This window comes from Ovis canadensis, chromosome 9 (genome assembly GCF_042477335.2).
Source record: "Ovis canadensis isolate MfBH-ARS-UI-01 breed Bighorn chromosome 9, ARS-UI_OviCan_v2, whole genome shotgun sequence".
Taxonomy (NCBI): domain Eukaryota; kingdom Metazoa; phylum Chordata; class Mammalia; order Artiodactyla; family Bovidae; genus Ovis; species Ovis canadensis.
Window position 1 is genome coordinate 13,769,682 of NC_091253.1, and position 17,960 is coordinate 13,787,641.

Below are 17,960 nucleotides of genomic sequence, written 5' to 3' on the forward strand. Positions count from 1 at the left end.
GGACAAATTCTTAGAAAAGTACAATTTTCCAAAACTGAACCAGGAAGAAATAGAAAATCTTAACAGACCCATCACAAGCACGGAAATTGAAACTGTAATCAGAAATCTTCCAGCAAACAAAAGCCCAGGTCCAGAAGGCTTCACAGCTGAATTCTACCAAAAATTTTGAGAAGAGCTAACACCTATCCTCCTCAAACTCTTCCAGAAAATTGCAGAGGAAGGTAAACTTCCAAACTCATTCTATGAGGCCACCATCACCCTAATACGAAAACCTAACAAAGATACTACAAAAAAAGAAAACTACAGGCCAATATCACTGATGAACATAGATGCAAAAATCCTCAACAAAATTCTAGCAATCAGAATCCAACAACACATTAAAAAGATCATACACCATGACCAAGTGGGCTTTATCCCAGGGATGCAAGGATTCTTCAATATCCACAAATCAATCAATGTAATTCAACACATTAACAAATTGAAAAATAAAAGCCATATGATTATCTCAATAGATGCAGAAAAGGCCTTTGACAAAATTCAACATCCATTTATGATAAAAACTCTCCAGAAAGCAGGAATAGAAGGAACATACCTCAACATAATAAAAGCTACCTATGACAAACCCACAGCAAACATTATCCTCAATGGTGAAAAATTGAAAGCATTTCCCCTAAAGTCAGGAACAAGACAAGGGTGCACACTTTCACCACTACTCTTCAACATGGTTCTGGAAGTTTTGGCCACAGCAATCAGAGCAGAAAAAGAAATAAAAGGAATCCAAATTGGAAAAGAAGAAGTAAAACTCTCACTGTTTGCAGATGACATGATCCTCTACAGAGAAAACCCTAAAGACTCCACCAGAAAATTACTAGAGCTCATCAACGAATATAGTAAAGTTGCAGGATATAAAATCAACACACAGAAATCCCTTGCATTCCTATACACGAATAATGAGAAAGTAGAAAAAGAAATTAAGGAAACAATTCCATTCACCATTGCAACGAAAAGAATAAAATACTTAGGACTATATCTACCTAAAGAAACTAAAGACCTATATATAGAAAACTATAAAACACTGATGAAAGAAATCAAAGAGGACACTAATAGATGGAGAAATATACCATGTTCATGGATCAGAAGAATCAATATAGTGAAAATGAGTATACTACCCAAAGCAATTTACAAATTCAATGCAATCCCTATCAAGCTACCAGCCATATTTTTCACAGAACTAGAACAAATAATTTCAAGATTTGTATGGAAATACAAAAAACCTCGAATTGCCAAAGCAATCTTGAGAAAGAAGAATGGAACTGGAGGAATCAACTTGCCTGACTTCATGCTCTACTACAAAGCCACAGTCATCAAGACAGTATGGTATTGGCACAAAGACAGAAATATAGATCAATGGAACAAAATAGAAAGCCCAGAGACAAATCCACACACACATGGTCACCTTATCTTTGACAAAGGAGGCAAGAATATACAATGGAGTAAAGACAATCTCTTTAACAAGTGGTGCTGGGAAAACTGGTCAACCACTTGTAAAATCATGAAACTAGATCACTTTCTAACACTGCACACAAAAATAAACTCAAAATGGATTAAAGATCTAAACATAAGACCAGAAACTATAAAACTCCTAGAGGAGAATATAGGCAAAACACTCTCAGACGTAAATCACAGCAGGATCCTCTATGATCCACCTCCCAGAATACTGGAAATAAAAGCAAAAATAAACAAATGGGATCTAATTAAAATTAAAAGCTTCTACACAACAAAGGAAAATATAAGCAAGGTGAAAAGACAGCCTTCTGAATGGGAGAAAATAATAGCAAATGAAACAACTGACAAACAACTAATCTCAAAAATATACAAGCAACTTATGCAACTCAATTCCAGAAAAATAAACGACCCAATCAAAAAATGGGCCAAAGAACTAAATAGACATTTCTCCAAAGAAGACATACGGATGGCTAACAAACACATGAAAAGATGCTCAACATTCACTCATTATTAGAGAAATGCAAATCAAAACCACAATGAGGTACCACTTCACACCAGTCAGAATGGCTGCAATCCAAAAATCTGCAAGCAATAAATGCTGGAGAGGGTGTGGAGAAAAGGGAACCCTCCTACACTGTTGCTGGGAATGCAAACTAGTACAGCCACTTTGGAGAACAGTGTGGAAATTCCTTAAAAAATTGCAAATAGAACTACCTTATGACCCAGCAATCCCACCGCTGGGCATACACACCGAGGAAACCAGAACTGAAAGAGACACATGTACCCCAATGTTCATCGCAGCACTGTTTATGATAGCCAGGACACGGAAACAACCTAGATGTCCATCAGCAGATGAATGGATAAGAAAGCTGTGGTACATATACACAATGGAGTATTACTCAGCCATTAAAAAGAATACATTTGAATCAGTTCTGATGAGATGGATGAAACTGGAGCCAATTATACAGAGTGAAGTAAGCCAGAAAGAAAAACACCAATACAGTATACTAACACATATATATGGAATTTAGAAAGAGGGCAATGATGACCCTGTATGCAAGACAGTGAAAAAGACACAGATGTGTATAACAGACTTTTGGACTCAGAGGGAGAGGGAGAGGGTGGGATGATTTGGGAGAATGGCATTGTAACATGGATACTATCATGTAAGAAACAAATCGCCAGTCTAGGTTCAATACAGGATACAGGATGCTTGCGGCTGGTGCACTGGGATGACCCAGAGAGATGATATGGGGAGGGAGGTGGGAGGGGGGTTCATGTTTGGGAACGCATGTACACCCGTGGTGGATTCATGTCAATGCATGGCAAAACCAATACAGTATTGTAAAGTAAAATAAAGTAAAAATAAAAATTAAAAAACAAATAAAAAGATAGTGCTGATGAGTCTATTTGCAGGGCAACAAGGGAGAAGCAGACATAAAGGACACACTTTTGGACACAGCGAGGGAAGGAGAGGGTGCGGTGATTTGCGAGAGTAGCACTGAAACATATACATTGCCATATGTTAAACAGACAGCCAGTGGGAATTTGCTGTATGACTCGGAGAAGGCAGTGGCACCCCACTCCAGTACTCTTGCCTGGAGAATCCCATGGATGGAGGAGCCTGGTGGGCTGCAGTCCATGGGGTCGCTAAGAATCGGACACGACTGAGTGACTTCACTTTCACTTTTCACTTTCCTACAATGGAGAAGGAAGTGGCAACCCACTCCAGTGTTCTTGCCCGGAGAATCCCAGGGACTAAGGAGCCTGGTGGGCTGCCGTCCATGGGGTCGCACAGAGTCGGACATGACTGAAGCGACTTAGCAGCAGCAGCAGCAGGGAACCCAAAGCCTGTGCTCTGTGACAATAAGACAGGTGGGGTGGAGAGCAAGGTGGGAGGAAGGTTCAAGAGGAGGGGACACATGTATACCCATGGCTGATTTATGCTGATGTATGGCAGAAACCATCACAATATTGCAAAGCAATTATCCTCCAATTAAAAATAAAATAAAAATTTTTTAAAAAGATTCTAATCAATAATGATTAGGAAAAAGATAATTTAACTTCACACTCAAGTCAAATGTTGTTTGATCAACTAAGTTGTGTTTCTACCTAGAATCAACAATTTTACCTTTGCATTTGAGAAAGGAAAAATAATTTTCAATAAAGTATTTAAAAAGGAAACAGAATCCATTCAAATAATTTGGTAATGTGAATTTTAAAAATCCAAATACCTTAACTTCTTCACATAATTCAGTAAGTCGAGCTTCTACATCCATTTCCTCTGAAAGGAGTAAACAGTAATTAAAGTAAGTATTTCAATGTTATATATCTGAAAATTATTTTTGAAATTTTATAAGTAAATTACTTTTAAAAATCTAGGAGGTTACAAAATATCTGGACTATATTAGATGAATTGAATTTCAATGTAATATATTTCTATAAATACATTAAACAGGTAACGTGATGATTATTAAATTATATGTTCAGATTACCGGCATACCTCAAAAATACTGTGGTTCAGGTCCAAAACACTACAATTGGGCAAATACTGCAATAAAGCCAGCAACATGAATTTTTTGGTTTTTCAGTGCATATAAAAGTTATGTTTACACTATACTGTAGTATATTAAGTATACAACAGCATTATGTCTAAAAAAACAATGTATATACTTTCATTAAAAAATACTGTATTGATAAAAAAAAAAGTGCCAACCATCATCTGAGCCTTCAATGAGTTGTAATTTTTTTGGTAATAGTTATATAAAAAAAAAATTACTGATCACAGATCACCATAATATAAGGATAATAATGAAAAAGCTTGAAATATTGGGAGAACTACCAAAATGTGACACAGAGACACAAAATGGTGCCAACAGACTTGCGTGGGACAAGGTTGCCATATATCTTCAATTTGTAAAACCACAGTATCCCGAAGCACAATAAAGTGAAGTATGCCTGTATTAAATTAAGAGTCAAACACTGTCAAGAAGTACTGACTACAGGCCTCAAGTAACCAGCACAACTGCATCATGGAAAAGATAAAACATATAACTAAAGTTTTACTGTATTTCACATATTAAAAATTCTAGTAATCTTAGTATTTTGTATTACATATACACATACTTTACCTTTTACAAAAGCTATTTCTAAAAAGTTCAAGTCAAAATAATAAAAACATACCTGGAATATAAGCTACTGAATGAAAATGAATGACAAAATTCTTTTCAACAAAAATGTAAGTTTATATCTGAGTTCAATAAATTTAGTTTCCTATAAGGCAGTCTAAAACCAAGGCCATTTTTTTCTATATAATCTTGACTTATATTTAATGTATGCTATAACCATTTACACAGAGGGGATGCAGATCAACTTACAATTAAAATGGTAATATTTACAAAGGAATACAGAAACCAACAGAATAGAATCAGTTATTTTTTGCAGGGAAAAGATTTTGCTAACGCCTAAAGTATCACGTTTAGATACACTTACTTTTATCTGAAATCAAACTAAAATGAGTTTTTCTGGGACAACTCTAACAGCATAGTTACCAACACACAAGATTCCATAATCTTGCTGCTAGAGTGACTTTAATTGATCATTTTCACTCAAAGACAAGAAAACATTTTTGTGGTATCTTTGAATTCATTCCTCAGCTCACTTATCTCATAAGGTATACTAAATATTTACTTCTTGATAAAAGAATGGTAAACATTTAAATTTGATAAAATAAGCAGTTACACTGCTGAGAAAAAAACCAAACTATGATCTGAACAATAAATACTCCACTGATAACTAAAACCAGTAGGATACAAATGTTATATAATTCACAAAATATATATAAATAACCACTGATAACTAAAGAAATTTGCTTCAATTTCACAAATCATTTCACTATCAGATAAATCAGTGGCTTCTAATGTTATGTTAAAAAAAAAAATCTGCGACAGACCCTGTGTTAAAATCGTAACTTTCATATGCCAACATCTATTTTCATATCACTCATGATGTTTTCCTGAGATAGAAGAAAATCAGCAAAATTGATCTCAGTAGGTTACATATCCTATTAATGTTTTAAAAATGAGCATAAACTTTGTAGAGTTTGATACACTTTCGTCACCTTTACATACCAGAGCTTAAATGCAGAAACTGGTCTATGCATTATGATTCTTGAGAGCTACTTCAATGCAAACACCTTAAGGGATGCTTAAATGTAAAACTTAACTTCAAAATCTTTGGGTTGAAATGACTTAAAAAATAATTTAGGATTTTAACTGAGTTTAATTTTTTTAAATGCCTATATACCTATTTATATAATTTTCTAGAGATTTACATAAATTTCTAGAATAACAAAGGTTATTAATTTCTAACTTTTTTTTTTTTTTTGCCATGTCATGTAGCTTGTGGGATCTCAGTTTTTCCACCAGGTTTTGAACTCAGGCCATGACAGTGAAAGCCCAGAATCTTAGCCAGTAGGCCACCAGGGAACTCCCTACAAACTTTTTAAACTTGGCTCCTCTTGCTAATCCAAGATGGCAACCTAGAACACATCCTTCCATATTTTCAAATATACACATATATAAGATCTGGAGTTACTGTTTTATAAAAATGGGCTGTATTTTACAAACTTTCTGCATGATATCTCAGTAGTATTTCATGCAAATCTGATATGCAGCTCTAAAGCACTTTTTAAAAAATGGCTATATAATATTCCTTGGTGTAAGGACCTCATAATATTCTTCACACTCTATTCTTTGCTGAATGATGGACATTTATCTGTGTTTTCAGTGTTTTGTCACTAAGAATACTGTGATGAACATGCATGTACAAATACCATTACAAAGTAGTAATCCTTTCTATGCTACAAAAAACTAGTACTCCTTTCTATGAACAAAAGTGCAACTGCTAGAGGTCAAAGGGTAAATGTATCTTAAATTTATTTTCTAAATTTATTTACCCACTCATCTATTCATTCATTCAATAAATATCCTAATACAATGTCAGGAATGAAGGATAAAAGATATACACATACTTTTAGAAGAATTATTTAACTAAGTTCATTATGTTTTAGTTTTGAATCAAGTTTTTTTCTATCCAACCAAAAACTGGGCCCTTCTTTATAGAGAACTTATTAAATGAGCAGCATTTTAAAAAATCATTTAGAATGCTCACATGTAAACTGATAGGCTGGCAATGCAACAGGAAATGAGTAGTACAATTTTTTGCTAAAGAGAACACTAAAATATGTCATAAATGACCATAATTTCATACCATGAGTTCTTTAACTTTAGACTTAAGTTACTTAATGAGAGGATTAAATTATGTTCCAAGACAATGATCATAAATAAATCTTCAACTTTTCTTTATTCCTTCCTGGTAAGTTTCTAGCTTAACAATTTTAATGAAAACTGACCCAATGGAAATATTTCTGAGCTAATTTTCATCTGAGAAATGTGGAGAAATATTTTGGCTTCTTAATTTCCTTTTGTCCATACTTTTGAAAACTGAGAGACAAATGCTGTGATTTAATTTTATTTTTTATTCTATAGCTTTTCATAACTTTTAAAAAATGTTAATTGTGATGGTCTACTCAAACTAAAAACTTTTAATATACTTAGGGAAAGATAATAAACTAAGTACTATTGTTATTCAAGAACAAAAGTCTAAAACATATAGAGAAATATACCAATGAAATAATGAAATCAGAATATCTTTTTTCAAATATGTAATATATCTGGGTAGCAGTGATTTGATATTCCTATATTTTGCTTTTTAAATTTAGAATAAAAAAATAAATGCAAACTGACTCAAAAAACAAAACCAGATATTAAAGATGTTTCTCTGTTTATTCTGTAATACATGAAATTAGCTTCAGTTTTCAAACCACATTTTATTACCTTTAGCCTTACCCAAAGACAAATTGACTTTGAACAAATTTAAGTCATTATCATTAAACTAACAAATTCTGGCAATGAACATAGTTTCTAAAAAGTGCTCTTTGCAGGAACTCTAAAATGAATATGGAAAAAAACCAAAGAAATCTTTGCATTTAACATTTCCAATTTTAAATGTTCCAAAATCCTGAACATACTAAGAATTAACCAAAGCTCAACTACAAATCAGGTTGATTCTTAAAGTAAGTTCTTAAGTAAGGGTGGCAGGAATATACAATATTAAAAAATACATATTTATGAAATTTGATACTAAATTAAAGCAAAGTTTCTTATTGATTAAAAGGGATTATTTACTTAACCTATTTGTGAACGTACCTAGACAGGTGTCTTTCTGGGTTGCTGGCTGTTTTCTTCTGAGAAGGCGCTCATAAAGGACCTGCATGTTGGCTTTGGCTAGTTATAAGGATTGCACACAGCACTAGTTACTATACTCCTTTTACAACAAAATTTACTAGAATTTTCCACTTTGTGATTAATAGATTTAGTATTGACTCACTAGTGCAATTGGATTAGAACACCAAAGCAGAATCTTTCAGTTAGTTGATTAGCTTATTAGAATTACAAATGATGTACATTCATGTTTATGTTACTTTGTTCTTTTTTCTAAGTGCATGTGCCACTCAACATTTCATAATCCAATATTATTTTTATGTTTTACTATCTAAACTCAGAATTTTAAGAGTTGGCAGAAGTGTCAGATATCAGCAAGGTCAATCCTCTGCTTTTACAAGTGTAGAGACTGGGGCCAAAAAGGTTTCATAACTTGCTAAAGCCTAGATTTCAGAATTCATAATGCTCATTTTCAAAAACAGTTCTTTACCAAACCAGTATTTTAACTGAATGTCATTAAAAAAATGTACATCATTCATCTATGAGAAAAGAAAAAGACACAAGCAAAATGGAATTCAAGGCATTATTTTTAAAAAGGGAATGGAGTTTAGATAAACTCTTCATAGCATGGCAGAATTTGAAGACTTTATTAGACTTATTTGAAATACAGACTTACTTAAAATATTGACTTTAGACTTATTTGAAAACCCGAGAAAAGTGCTAAATAGGAGAAGGAACCAGAATACACCCTCTAACCAAGAATTACTTTTTATAAACTTAATAAAACTGGTGGATATACTAATATTTAGTGAACAGTGTTTTACAGAAATATCTGGTACCTAACAAAATTTAGTTTTGCTAGGATAAAAATAAACAATGATAACAGTTTAGAAAGTGCAATAGTTTTATTCTGAATAGTTAACAAAAATTTTAGATTTTTTTCCTTGAAGACACATTCAAGAATAAACTAAAATTCACAACAAATAGAAAAGAAAATATAAATAATAATGAAAAGTTTAAGGATAACCCGAAGTGTTACTAATAAATATTTATTGAAGATGAATTTTGATTTTTAAAAATCCCTAGGAAACTACTATAAAGTGTATGCTGATGCCTATGTACCTTTCAATTGTCAACAAAATCTTCCCCGTGCTATTTCATTCACTTATCTATTCAACAAATATATTTTGAGTAAATACTATGTGTAAGGTACTAATAATTTTAATCTATCACTATTATCTACTTATCTAAAATTTAAGTCGGGGTTTGCTTTAGAATTTTGTTTTCTGGTGAAATATTTTAAGCAAATAATTTGGAATAAAATTGATATTTACTCCTGAAATTAAATATAAGGGCTTTTTAAAATTATGATATTTTCTATATTATATTTATAAGCTCAAAATAATACATGTGTCATAAAAGCCATCTTTATCTGAGAGAAAGTTAAAAAGCATATAAATAAATGAATTATCAAACTGAGGTTAGCTAAGTTAGTGATAAAGTGCTAATACTATCTATGCTTTGAAATAAATCTTTGCCTTTGACAAGAGATGCCTGTTTAAACACTATTTCCTTCTGAAGAAAAATATTTTTTTCTTAGTTAAAATGTGGTATAAGTGTTTTTCATTTGAAAATATTACACGTTAAAACTATTTGACAATTACACAGGCATGGACAGGCCCACTTCACTTAGGGCGCTCTGGACTGAAACCACAAGGAATGCCCCTTGGCTGGGCTGCTTCTCTGGCCTCTCTCAACGCTGGACTGACTCCTCATTAAGGGAATGGGGAGGTCAAAGCTCTCCAGAGACAGAGACCTGCTCTTTCCTCAGCACCCTGCTCAGCCCGAGGGAATTCCTCCATTAACAACCTCTGCTTTCTGCATGCCCTCATCTTTCTTTCTGACACACTCTGCACATCTGGATCCCATCAATCCTCCTGCCCTTAGAGGAGAAGTCAGTTTGTATACTCAGCCCCAGTTACTTACCAGTAGTAAGGGACAACAGTGGTGCAAACATGCAGTCCTAAGCACTACATGACGGTGCCTCTGTGAATTCTACAACATTCAGCACCTAAACTGTTGACAGAGTCTCCTCAGAAATGCCATTACACGTGGCTTCTGTGTTACCCACTACTTTTCAGGAATAGGGTATTGTCCTTTAATAATATTATGGTTTCGCAGTTTTGTGGTCTGACCATTAAACCTAAATTAACCATTTAGTTTCTTAGTTCTCCTAAGAAAATGTGTTTGAGCTCCAAAGGACAAAATTTAAAAATAAATGGAGTACAATTTACCCATTAATTGAGAACAAGTAATAGCCTAAATTAGTTCTGTTCTACAAACAATTCTTTCATTTTCAAAAAACAACATTTTTAAAAGTTCACATTTGAGGCAGTAGTCTCTTAAAGAACTTTCCTAAGGAAAGCAAATGGATGCTAAGTATATAAAACAGCAAGGAAAAAGAATATTTTAGAAAAGAGTAACCAAAATGTTTCTGTGCTACTGTTTTTGTCTTGAGGAAGAACACATGAGCAAAAAAGAACAAACGCTTTCCTACTGCTTGTAAAGGGGCTACACTGAGACCCTTGAATGAAGCACTCTAAATAGTCAACTGAGTAAAATCTGTTTAATGGAATATTTGAATAATGGAATTATCGAACCCACTGGAGCCGCTGCTGATAAGTAGGGGTACAATAGCCAGCCTGTTCTCACAGCTGAATTTAAGTGAGGTACAGATCATTTCACTTTCTTTTAATTCTTTTGTAGCTCAAAGTAGGCAATTATAAAAGTGGGCTAGTTAGTCTCAAAGACAAGAATTATTTTCAGTAACAGTGACTATTTTGATAGTGCATCAATATTGTTAAAAGACTAAGATCCTTGAGAAACAAATAAATAAGAACAGTGATCAACTTCAGTAAAATCTAAAAAGCAATTTCTCATTCATTCAAGTATGATGAAAATAATTTATTCCAAAGAAATAATTAAAATATGCTATTGATGAGCTATTAGCTCATATTTGAAAATAAAAGCTTATAAAACTTTCATAAAATGTCTGAATAAAAACATTTTCATAAATCAATAATCTTGTGTGAAATGATATATGTATTTTGCAAACTATAAGTGGTATACAAAATCAACGCAAATGATTTTTTATTATGTGTTACAACATACAGGTATATACTGATGGACTAAAACTGAAGACTGATCTTTAGAAATTATTTAAATTATTTTCAAAATGTTAAAACTGAGTAATGTTATTATTTGCTGAAGTGAAATAGAAGAAAGAAGATCTGAGATCACCTAAAATCAATATATTTTACAAAAGGTTCCAAGTACATATAATCTGCTTAGACTATTAACTCTTTGGAAGTATGGATTTAATTTATATTACCTAATCTATTGAATTTATCTTCCCTAATTTATCTTCCTATGTAATAATTCTATGGATAATTAAATTTGCTTTCTAGTACATTTTTCTGGTTATATTCTAAGAAGACATACTGTTAAAAAAATCTATCAAAAGACTCATCACAAACAGCACCAAGAAATTATTTCTCAATATCATAAAATTTTTTAAAATTTCAGTAAGTAATTATCAAAGCCTGAAAAAGACGGAGTTGAGAGAGAAGTAAAGGTGAAGCACATAAAGCAAACTAGCTATACTAACTAAGTACAGAAACTATGGCCAAGCTGATAACAGCAGTATGAGAATGAAGAGGTCCTGGCTACTTTCAACATACCCAGTTCTAGTTTCTGACAAGAGGGGAGCTCTTCTGTTACCGTAATGAAGTAGCTGTGCAGCCCCTTGAAGGCCAGCAGCAGGGCAGCGCAGAGGGTGTAGTGGAAACGGTAGGCGTGACGCAGGAAGGAATCTGCGATGACAAAGCTGCAGCCCTGAACAAAGAGCCGATTTGGGACACAATGTTAGTAACCAGGGTCTAAAAATAGCACACTGAAACTTAGAAAAATAAAGGATTTACTAATCACAGTTATTCTAAAACATGTAAGAAGTCTAGCAGCATCTTAGGAAGTTACTCTCATTCATACAGGTAACTTAAACACAGGAAATGTGATTTGAAAAATCTTAGTTTCATTGGACTTTAAAAACAAGCAGATCAAATGATGATTTTTGAAAATCTGACATTCAGATTGCATTTCAACTGAGGGACACTCTGTTCTTATAGTATGAACCCTCTCTTCCTTTAGGGGAGTACAGCTATACTTATACTGCTGCAAGCTAGGTCTCAACTCTGGCAGGGGTTCCTCACAGGCTCCTCTGGAATGATCCTACCAGCTCCATTAAGAGAGCAGGAGGTGACAGGAACAAGTTAAAAAAAGCAATGCCTGTCAAAGATCCCAATTCACAAAACCTTGTAAAATCTTGAAGCATCAGGTTCGTTTTCATAAAAAACACTGGAACCAATCAACTTGTGAAGATCATGTTTAATTAGATCTGTAAGTCGTTGAGCTCAAATAATTAATAAAAGAACTACTACATCCACAGATAACAGTGAAAACACATTTCATTCAAAACAAGAGAAAAGAGGCTTTATAAAAACATCAGTTCTTACGTCCGGTGATAATTGCTTTGTGTAGTTAATACCAAAGACCACACTTTCAAGAGTAGGAATCACAGAATCTTTGTTTTGTGCTGGTGCATTTCTGTTTAACCAAGTCGTCTTCACAGGACGAGGGAAACTGGAGGAACAAGCATCACATTATTGTTGTCATAACAGTCTATTTATAGAGTGCTAAGTTAAATGTTTACCAAAAAAAAGTCTTTGAGGAATAGAATAAAAAGCAAGGACTTTGCAAGATTATGATTTCTATTCTTTAAGTAATTCTACAATTTTTCCTTTAAAATCTGAATTATTATTAAAAAAACCCTCAAGATTAGATGCTTGAGACTACTTCTGTATTACTGGGCTCTGGGGAGGGATAAAACAGGGTGGGATCAAGAGTAGCTCAGGGACCAATGAGGGACCAGCTTTAATTTGGAAATACTAACCTGTCAGAACTGGTGACCAAATTCACAAAGTTAACAGTCAAATATAGGTGCTGCTTACAGAAATAAAGAGGTCCCACTCAAAGGCAGAAAAAGGAAAACCACGAGTCTACTTGTTCTCTCTCTTCTTCAAAACCAAGTTATTTCCTTTCTCTTCACTAAGTCTATAAACTCTAAGATAACCTAAGTAAGTGCTTCAAGGCACTACCTCAATCACATAGGGTATGAACCACTGCTGTTAGTACTAACATTACATTTAATATATCACAATTTCTATAGAATAAGAACCATATTCTGCTTGAATGTTTAAAAATCATAGACAAATTTTTTTCTAAGATTAAGTACTAGCTAATTATAAGAAGGCCAAAGCCTTTGACTGTCTGGCAGTTTGGCAAAAGGGGTAAGGCAGGAAAGTGAATCAAATGTACCAAAAGCAGAGGGCAGCCTTTATGTGCAAAATCAATTTGCTTTGCAACAATGAAATCTCTAGATCCTAGCCAAGAGGGTGTAGCAAGGCAATGGTAAATTCCACCTGCTATGACAGAACTGAGTTTCTCAATATTGAGTCAAAGAAGCTGTACTTAAAAAAAATATCAAGTATAAGAAAAAAGTTATGCAAAAAAAGCAAAGAAAGAAATCCTAATCCCAGTTACTTAAAATAATTGATTTATATCTACAGTTGGGTTAATCATAGAAATTGTTTTATGTAAAAATAATGTTTAAAAGGTAATCTTATAAATTTTTTTTCATTTACTTTAGAGGATTAAAAAGTCCAGCCATAACAAAACTTCAGGGGAAACTTGTCTTCGCAGAAACACGGTGAGGAATGTTGCTGGTAACAGGGCCCTCTCCCGCATGCCACCAGCAGACGGCCTTCTCCCCCTTGCCTTGCTTTCCTTCCCTACCCAACCATCAGGTGTGCAGGCCAAGAAGCGCAGGAAGGCACTGCTCCCTCTAGGGCACAGCTCCAGCGGCAAGAGAGGGGACTTCAGAGCCCAGGCAACAACGGAAAGAGGAGCAACCTCAGCTGTTACGGGCACCCCAGTCTCCTCTCCCATCACTAACCAGAGCCAACAGCTAATACTCTTGGCTTCTGATTCTGAGCCAAAAGTGTCTTCTCCTTCCAGCAAAAGGTCTCTAGGACACGAGCTGCCTCTTTCCCCTACTAGCTTGTGGCAAAAACAGCTGTGTTGCAAGAGGAAGCACACACTGATGTTACCAGGATGAGCTCTATATAACCAGGGACTAAAAAGCAGCACTAATAACCCGAGTGAGTCTCAACAAACAGTTCCTACATTTTTTCAGAAAAGAAACTAAGCCATAAATGTATTTATTTGTTATAAAGAAAAAGGAATGGTTGGAATAGTATAGTTCAGGATTCTTACTGAAATTATAAAAATAAATTCAGAAGACTACAGGAATGTATTGTATAAACAGATAAAAAGTTAATTTCAAAACATAACACATAATTCATACCAAATATACTGCTTATTCAAAAGCTATATTTCAAAAAATATACTTTCCTATCAAAGAAGTTTCACTGAGTTATTGTGCTATTAAATATTAATTTATTTAATCAACATCTAAAATTGTTTTGAAGATGTTTATAATAAAATTATGTATAATAATAGGAACATTTTCCTGTTTACAAAGTTATAGCAACTGAGAAGAAGCTCTCAAAGGTCTAATAGGAAAGACAAGACTTGCACAATAACTAGTTACAGATCTTACTACAGAATAAGGAAGGCAAAAGTAGGTCATCAGGAGAAACACTCTTCCTGGCCCCATGCTCTAAAGACATCACGGGACAACACAGGGGAAGATGTGCTCACAATTTTTACAGCTTAAAGATACGCAACAGGGTGTTACTACGGGGAAAATTTGTTAAAGTGTCTTGGTTTTCTATAAATTCTCAGGGTAATTCCCAAAATCACCTACTTAGTTTTCTGATAAGTCAGTTTAAAATCATAACCCTTGAGCATCATTCCTAATATCAGTTGCTGCAAAAAGATTTATGTCAGCAATCATAAAGTAGTTCAGAAATCAAGTCAATTTGGAATCTTTTCACATAAAGTTACTGATTTAAAAGTGTCATTTCTGTTGCCCCTGCCATAAGGATGATGGTTTTTTGAGAACTAAAGAGTTCGAACTGTATCCTCACATTAACGAAAGACAATTCATCTCCCCATGGAAGTGAGCAGAAAAAACAATTATCCCAGTGCATTCATTATAATCCAGAATATTATATACCTTTAGGCTAATATGCAATAGTTTAAAAAGATCCATAAAATTGGTTAATAACTTAGAAAACAAGAACTATTGTATAGTACAGATTTAAGAAGATAAAACTAAGTCCATTCAGAGAAAAGACAAAAAAAAGCTATGAAAAGATGAATATACTTTCCCAGAGAATGAATAATTATAGTGTAGCATTACATAAATGCAATACTAAACAATGCTATATGGTTGCTTCCAGATCGCATTATTTTTTCTGGTCAGCTTGCCAAAGATTGCTCCATATTTTTGCAATAAAAAAGTCATCAATTTAATATTTCTATGCTCTTAAATTTTACTAACACTTTAGTATAAAAACGAAAGTATTAAATAAGTGTGACTTTAGAAATTCCTATTTCAGTTATCTTCACCAAAGCATATGCTTTCATTATAAAAATAAAAGAAACTATATTAATCAGGTGTGGTGTTGGAGAAGACTCTTGAGAGTCCCTTGGACTGCAAGGAGATCCAACCAATCCATTCTGAAGGAGATCAGCCCTGGGATTTCTTTGGAAGGACTGATGCTAAAGCTGAAACTCCAGTACTTTGGCCACCTCATGCGAAGAGTTGACTCACTGGAAAAGAGTCTGATGCTGGGAGGGATTGGGGCCAGGAGGAGAAGGGGACGACAGAGGATGAGATGGCTGGATGGCATCACTGACTCGATGGACGTGAGTCTGAGTGAACTCCGGGAGTTGGTGATAGACAGGGAGTCCTGGCGTGCTGCAATTCATGGGGTTGCAAAGAGTCGGACACGACTGAGCAACTGAACTGAACTGATATTAATAAGGATCAGGGAGCTGGTTACATTTACCTTATCAGTGGCTGGTGTAGCGCAACCAGTGACGCATGGACTGTAACAGACACAACAGAAAGGTGGAAATAATCAAACATGACGTTAACGTGATGATGGAGGCCTCTCTGGAGGCTGAAGTGCAGCTTCAGCGTGCGGCTGCTTATTAGCTGCAAGGCGTTCAGATCATCTGCCCTATGAAAAGCAACCCGTCTGTGTGTTAGTACAGAAATTTGGTGAAGGCCAACGTTTTATAAACTATCAAAACATTTAATTACTTAACTAATTTTTAAAAACAAAATGAGAACAATTTTTAAAGCATCACATTTGCATTAGACAGCAATATGAAATCTAACAATAAAGAAATAACCAGATCTTACTTACAGTTTTCTATCTGTACTTACAATTTCCATGTTAATGGACTGTTTTTCACTACTGTGCCTACAAAATGAGTCTTTTTTTGATACTTTAGGAAATACTCTCATCCTAAAATTTTACTCGAGTAGGGAATACTGTTTATAGTGAAGCTGCAGTATCATGTAGGTCAAATCCTATTATGATAAATCCCAAAAGGTATGTATAGTACAAAATTTTGTTATTAAATGTTGCTCAAAAATAAGCAAGTAATTAGTATATACTCTATCATTTAGTCATTAGATTTGTACATACAAAAACTGAAACAATGCCATGAAAATTATTTCCAAATATATACATATTTTTAACCAATACGTACCTACAGCTATGAACTATGTACTCATTTCAGCTTACCCTACTTATAGAATTCTGACTTGGTTTAAGAAAGAATTCCCTCAAGGACTTTTTGCAATAAACAAGTATTCCAGAGAAGCAGCAGCTACCATGTAAAGACTCTTATTCCTCTGCAGTGGTAGAGGGCATCTCACATCAGACCTCTCAGTATTGTGGCTGCCTAGACATTTATGCCGTAAGCAGTCTGAATTCGTATACAATTTTCAAGAAGCATTTCTACAAAAGTAGAATAGTAAAATGGATCTCTGTTTCTTGTTTTAAATGGATACAAGCACAGCTTGTCCCTAAAATGTGTGACTACTTGTGCAGATGTGTGGACGAGTTTAGGGTTGTTTTAGTCACTAAGTTATGTGTGACTCATGGACTGTAGCCCGCAAGGCTCTTCTGTCCATGGGATTGCCCAGGCAAGAATGCTGGAGTGGGCTGCCGTTTCCCTGTTAGGGGATATTCCTGAACCAGGGTAGCCAGTCCGAAATCTTCCTCATGGACTCTGGAAACAGCTGTCAGGTCTAAGAGTCATGAGTCTCGGTAACTCTCTGAAGATCAAGAAGGCCCCACCTGAAGAGGGCATCACTCACGCCACCAAGAAAGAGTAGCCAGTGACGCAGTGGAACAGAGCTGAGGCAGGTTTAAAGGCCACAAGGCAGTGGTGCTGTGTCAACAGTGCAATGTCCAAGAGTCTCAGAAGCTGTTTCGTGTTTCTTCAGCTCATCTGGCTTTGCTACCTGCAGCTCCTGGAATCAGCATGAGCACAAAAAAGCAGGACTAACCATTCCCATGAGACTCTCCCCGGGGGGGAGAACGTCAAAATAAAGAAGAAGAGGGTAGGCTGGGTTCCAAGAAGAAAATGGGACTTTAATAGGGACAGATAACAGTCACACATGACTACAGACTTTCAACTGTTTGATTAGCCTACTCACGAATAATCTCCATCTGTGAAGTGTAGATCCAAGGATAACAGAAAATTCATTTCCTCAAGGGTTTCTTCAATCTGAAGAGAAATCAGACTATGAAATGCCTTTTGAATATTTTATAGAAAGTTAGAAATATGCCTTGAGGCTTTATGAAAATATGTATCTAAATATATATGAAGAAATGTTTACCTTTTTTTCATCCAACAACATTTTAACTTTGAAGATCATGACATCATTTAAAACAACCTCCTCATTTTTATATAGAATTTGAAATGTTTTACTGCAAATCAGAGAATCGTGAACTGAAGCTGGAAAGGCTAAAGTCACACCTAAAATAAATAAGATATGCAATTGACAGGTAAAAGGCAAAATACAGTATAATTAAAACTTGTGGTTACTTCAAAATACTATATGTT

The 17,960-nt window shown here is 34.5% G+C and overlaps 1 protein-coding gene across 4 annotated transcripts in view; it reads right to left on the reverse strand.

Annotated features, from left to right (window-relative positions):
* The window catches only part of FAM135A (family with sequence similarity 135 member A), a 140,183-nt gene that overhangs the window by 68,917 nt on the left and 53,306 nt on the right, over positions 1-17,960 (reverse strand). For 2 of the 4 annotated variants that reach the window (XM_069599484.2, XM_069599480.2), the window contains exons 4-10: positions 17,734-17,873; positions 17,551-17,621; positions 15,884-16,057; positions 12,362-12,488; positions 11,531-11,684; positions 7,776-7,853; positions 3,741-3,790 (exon numbers count right to left, since the gene is read on the reverse strand). In XM_069599484.2, coding sequence (XP_069455585.1) covers positions 3,741-3,790; positions 7,776-7,853; positions 11,531-11,684; positions 12,362-12,488; positions 15,884-16,057; positions 17,551-17,621; positions 17,734-17,873 — 794 coding nt within the window. Of the gene's footprint in view, positions 1-3,740; positions 3,791-7,775; positions 7,854-11,530; positions 11,685-12,361; positions 12,489-15,883; positions 16,058-17,550; positions 17,622-17,733; positions 17,874-17,960 lie in introns of those variants that run through there. The other 2 variants (XM_069599487.2, XM_069599483.2) reach the window with 2 other exon arrangements.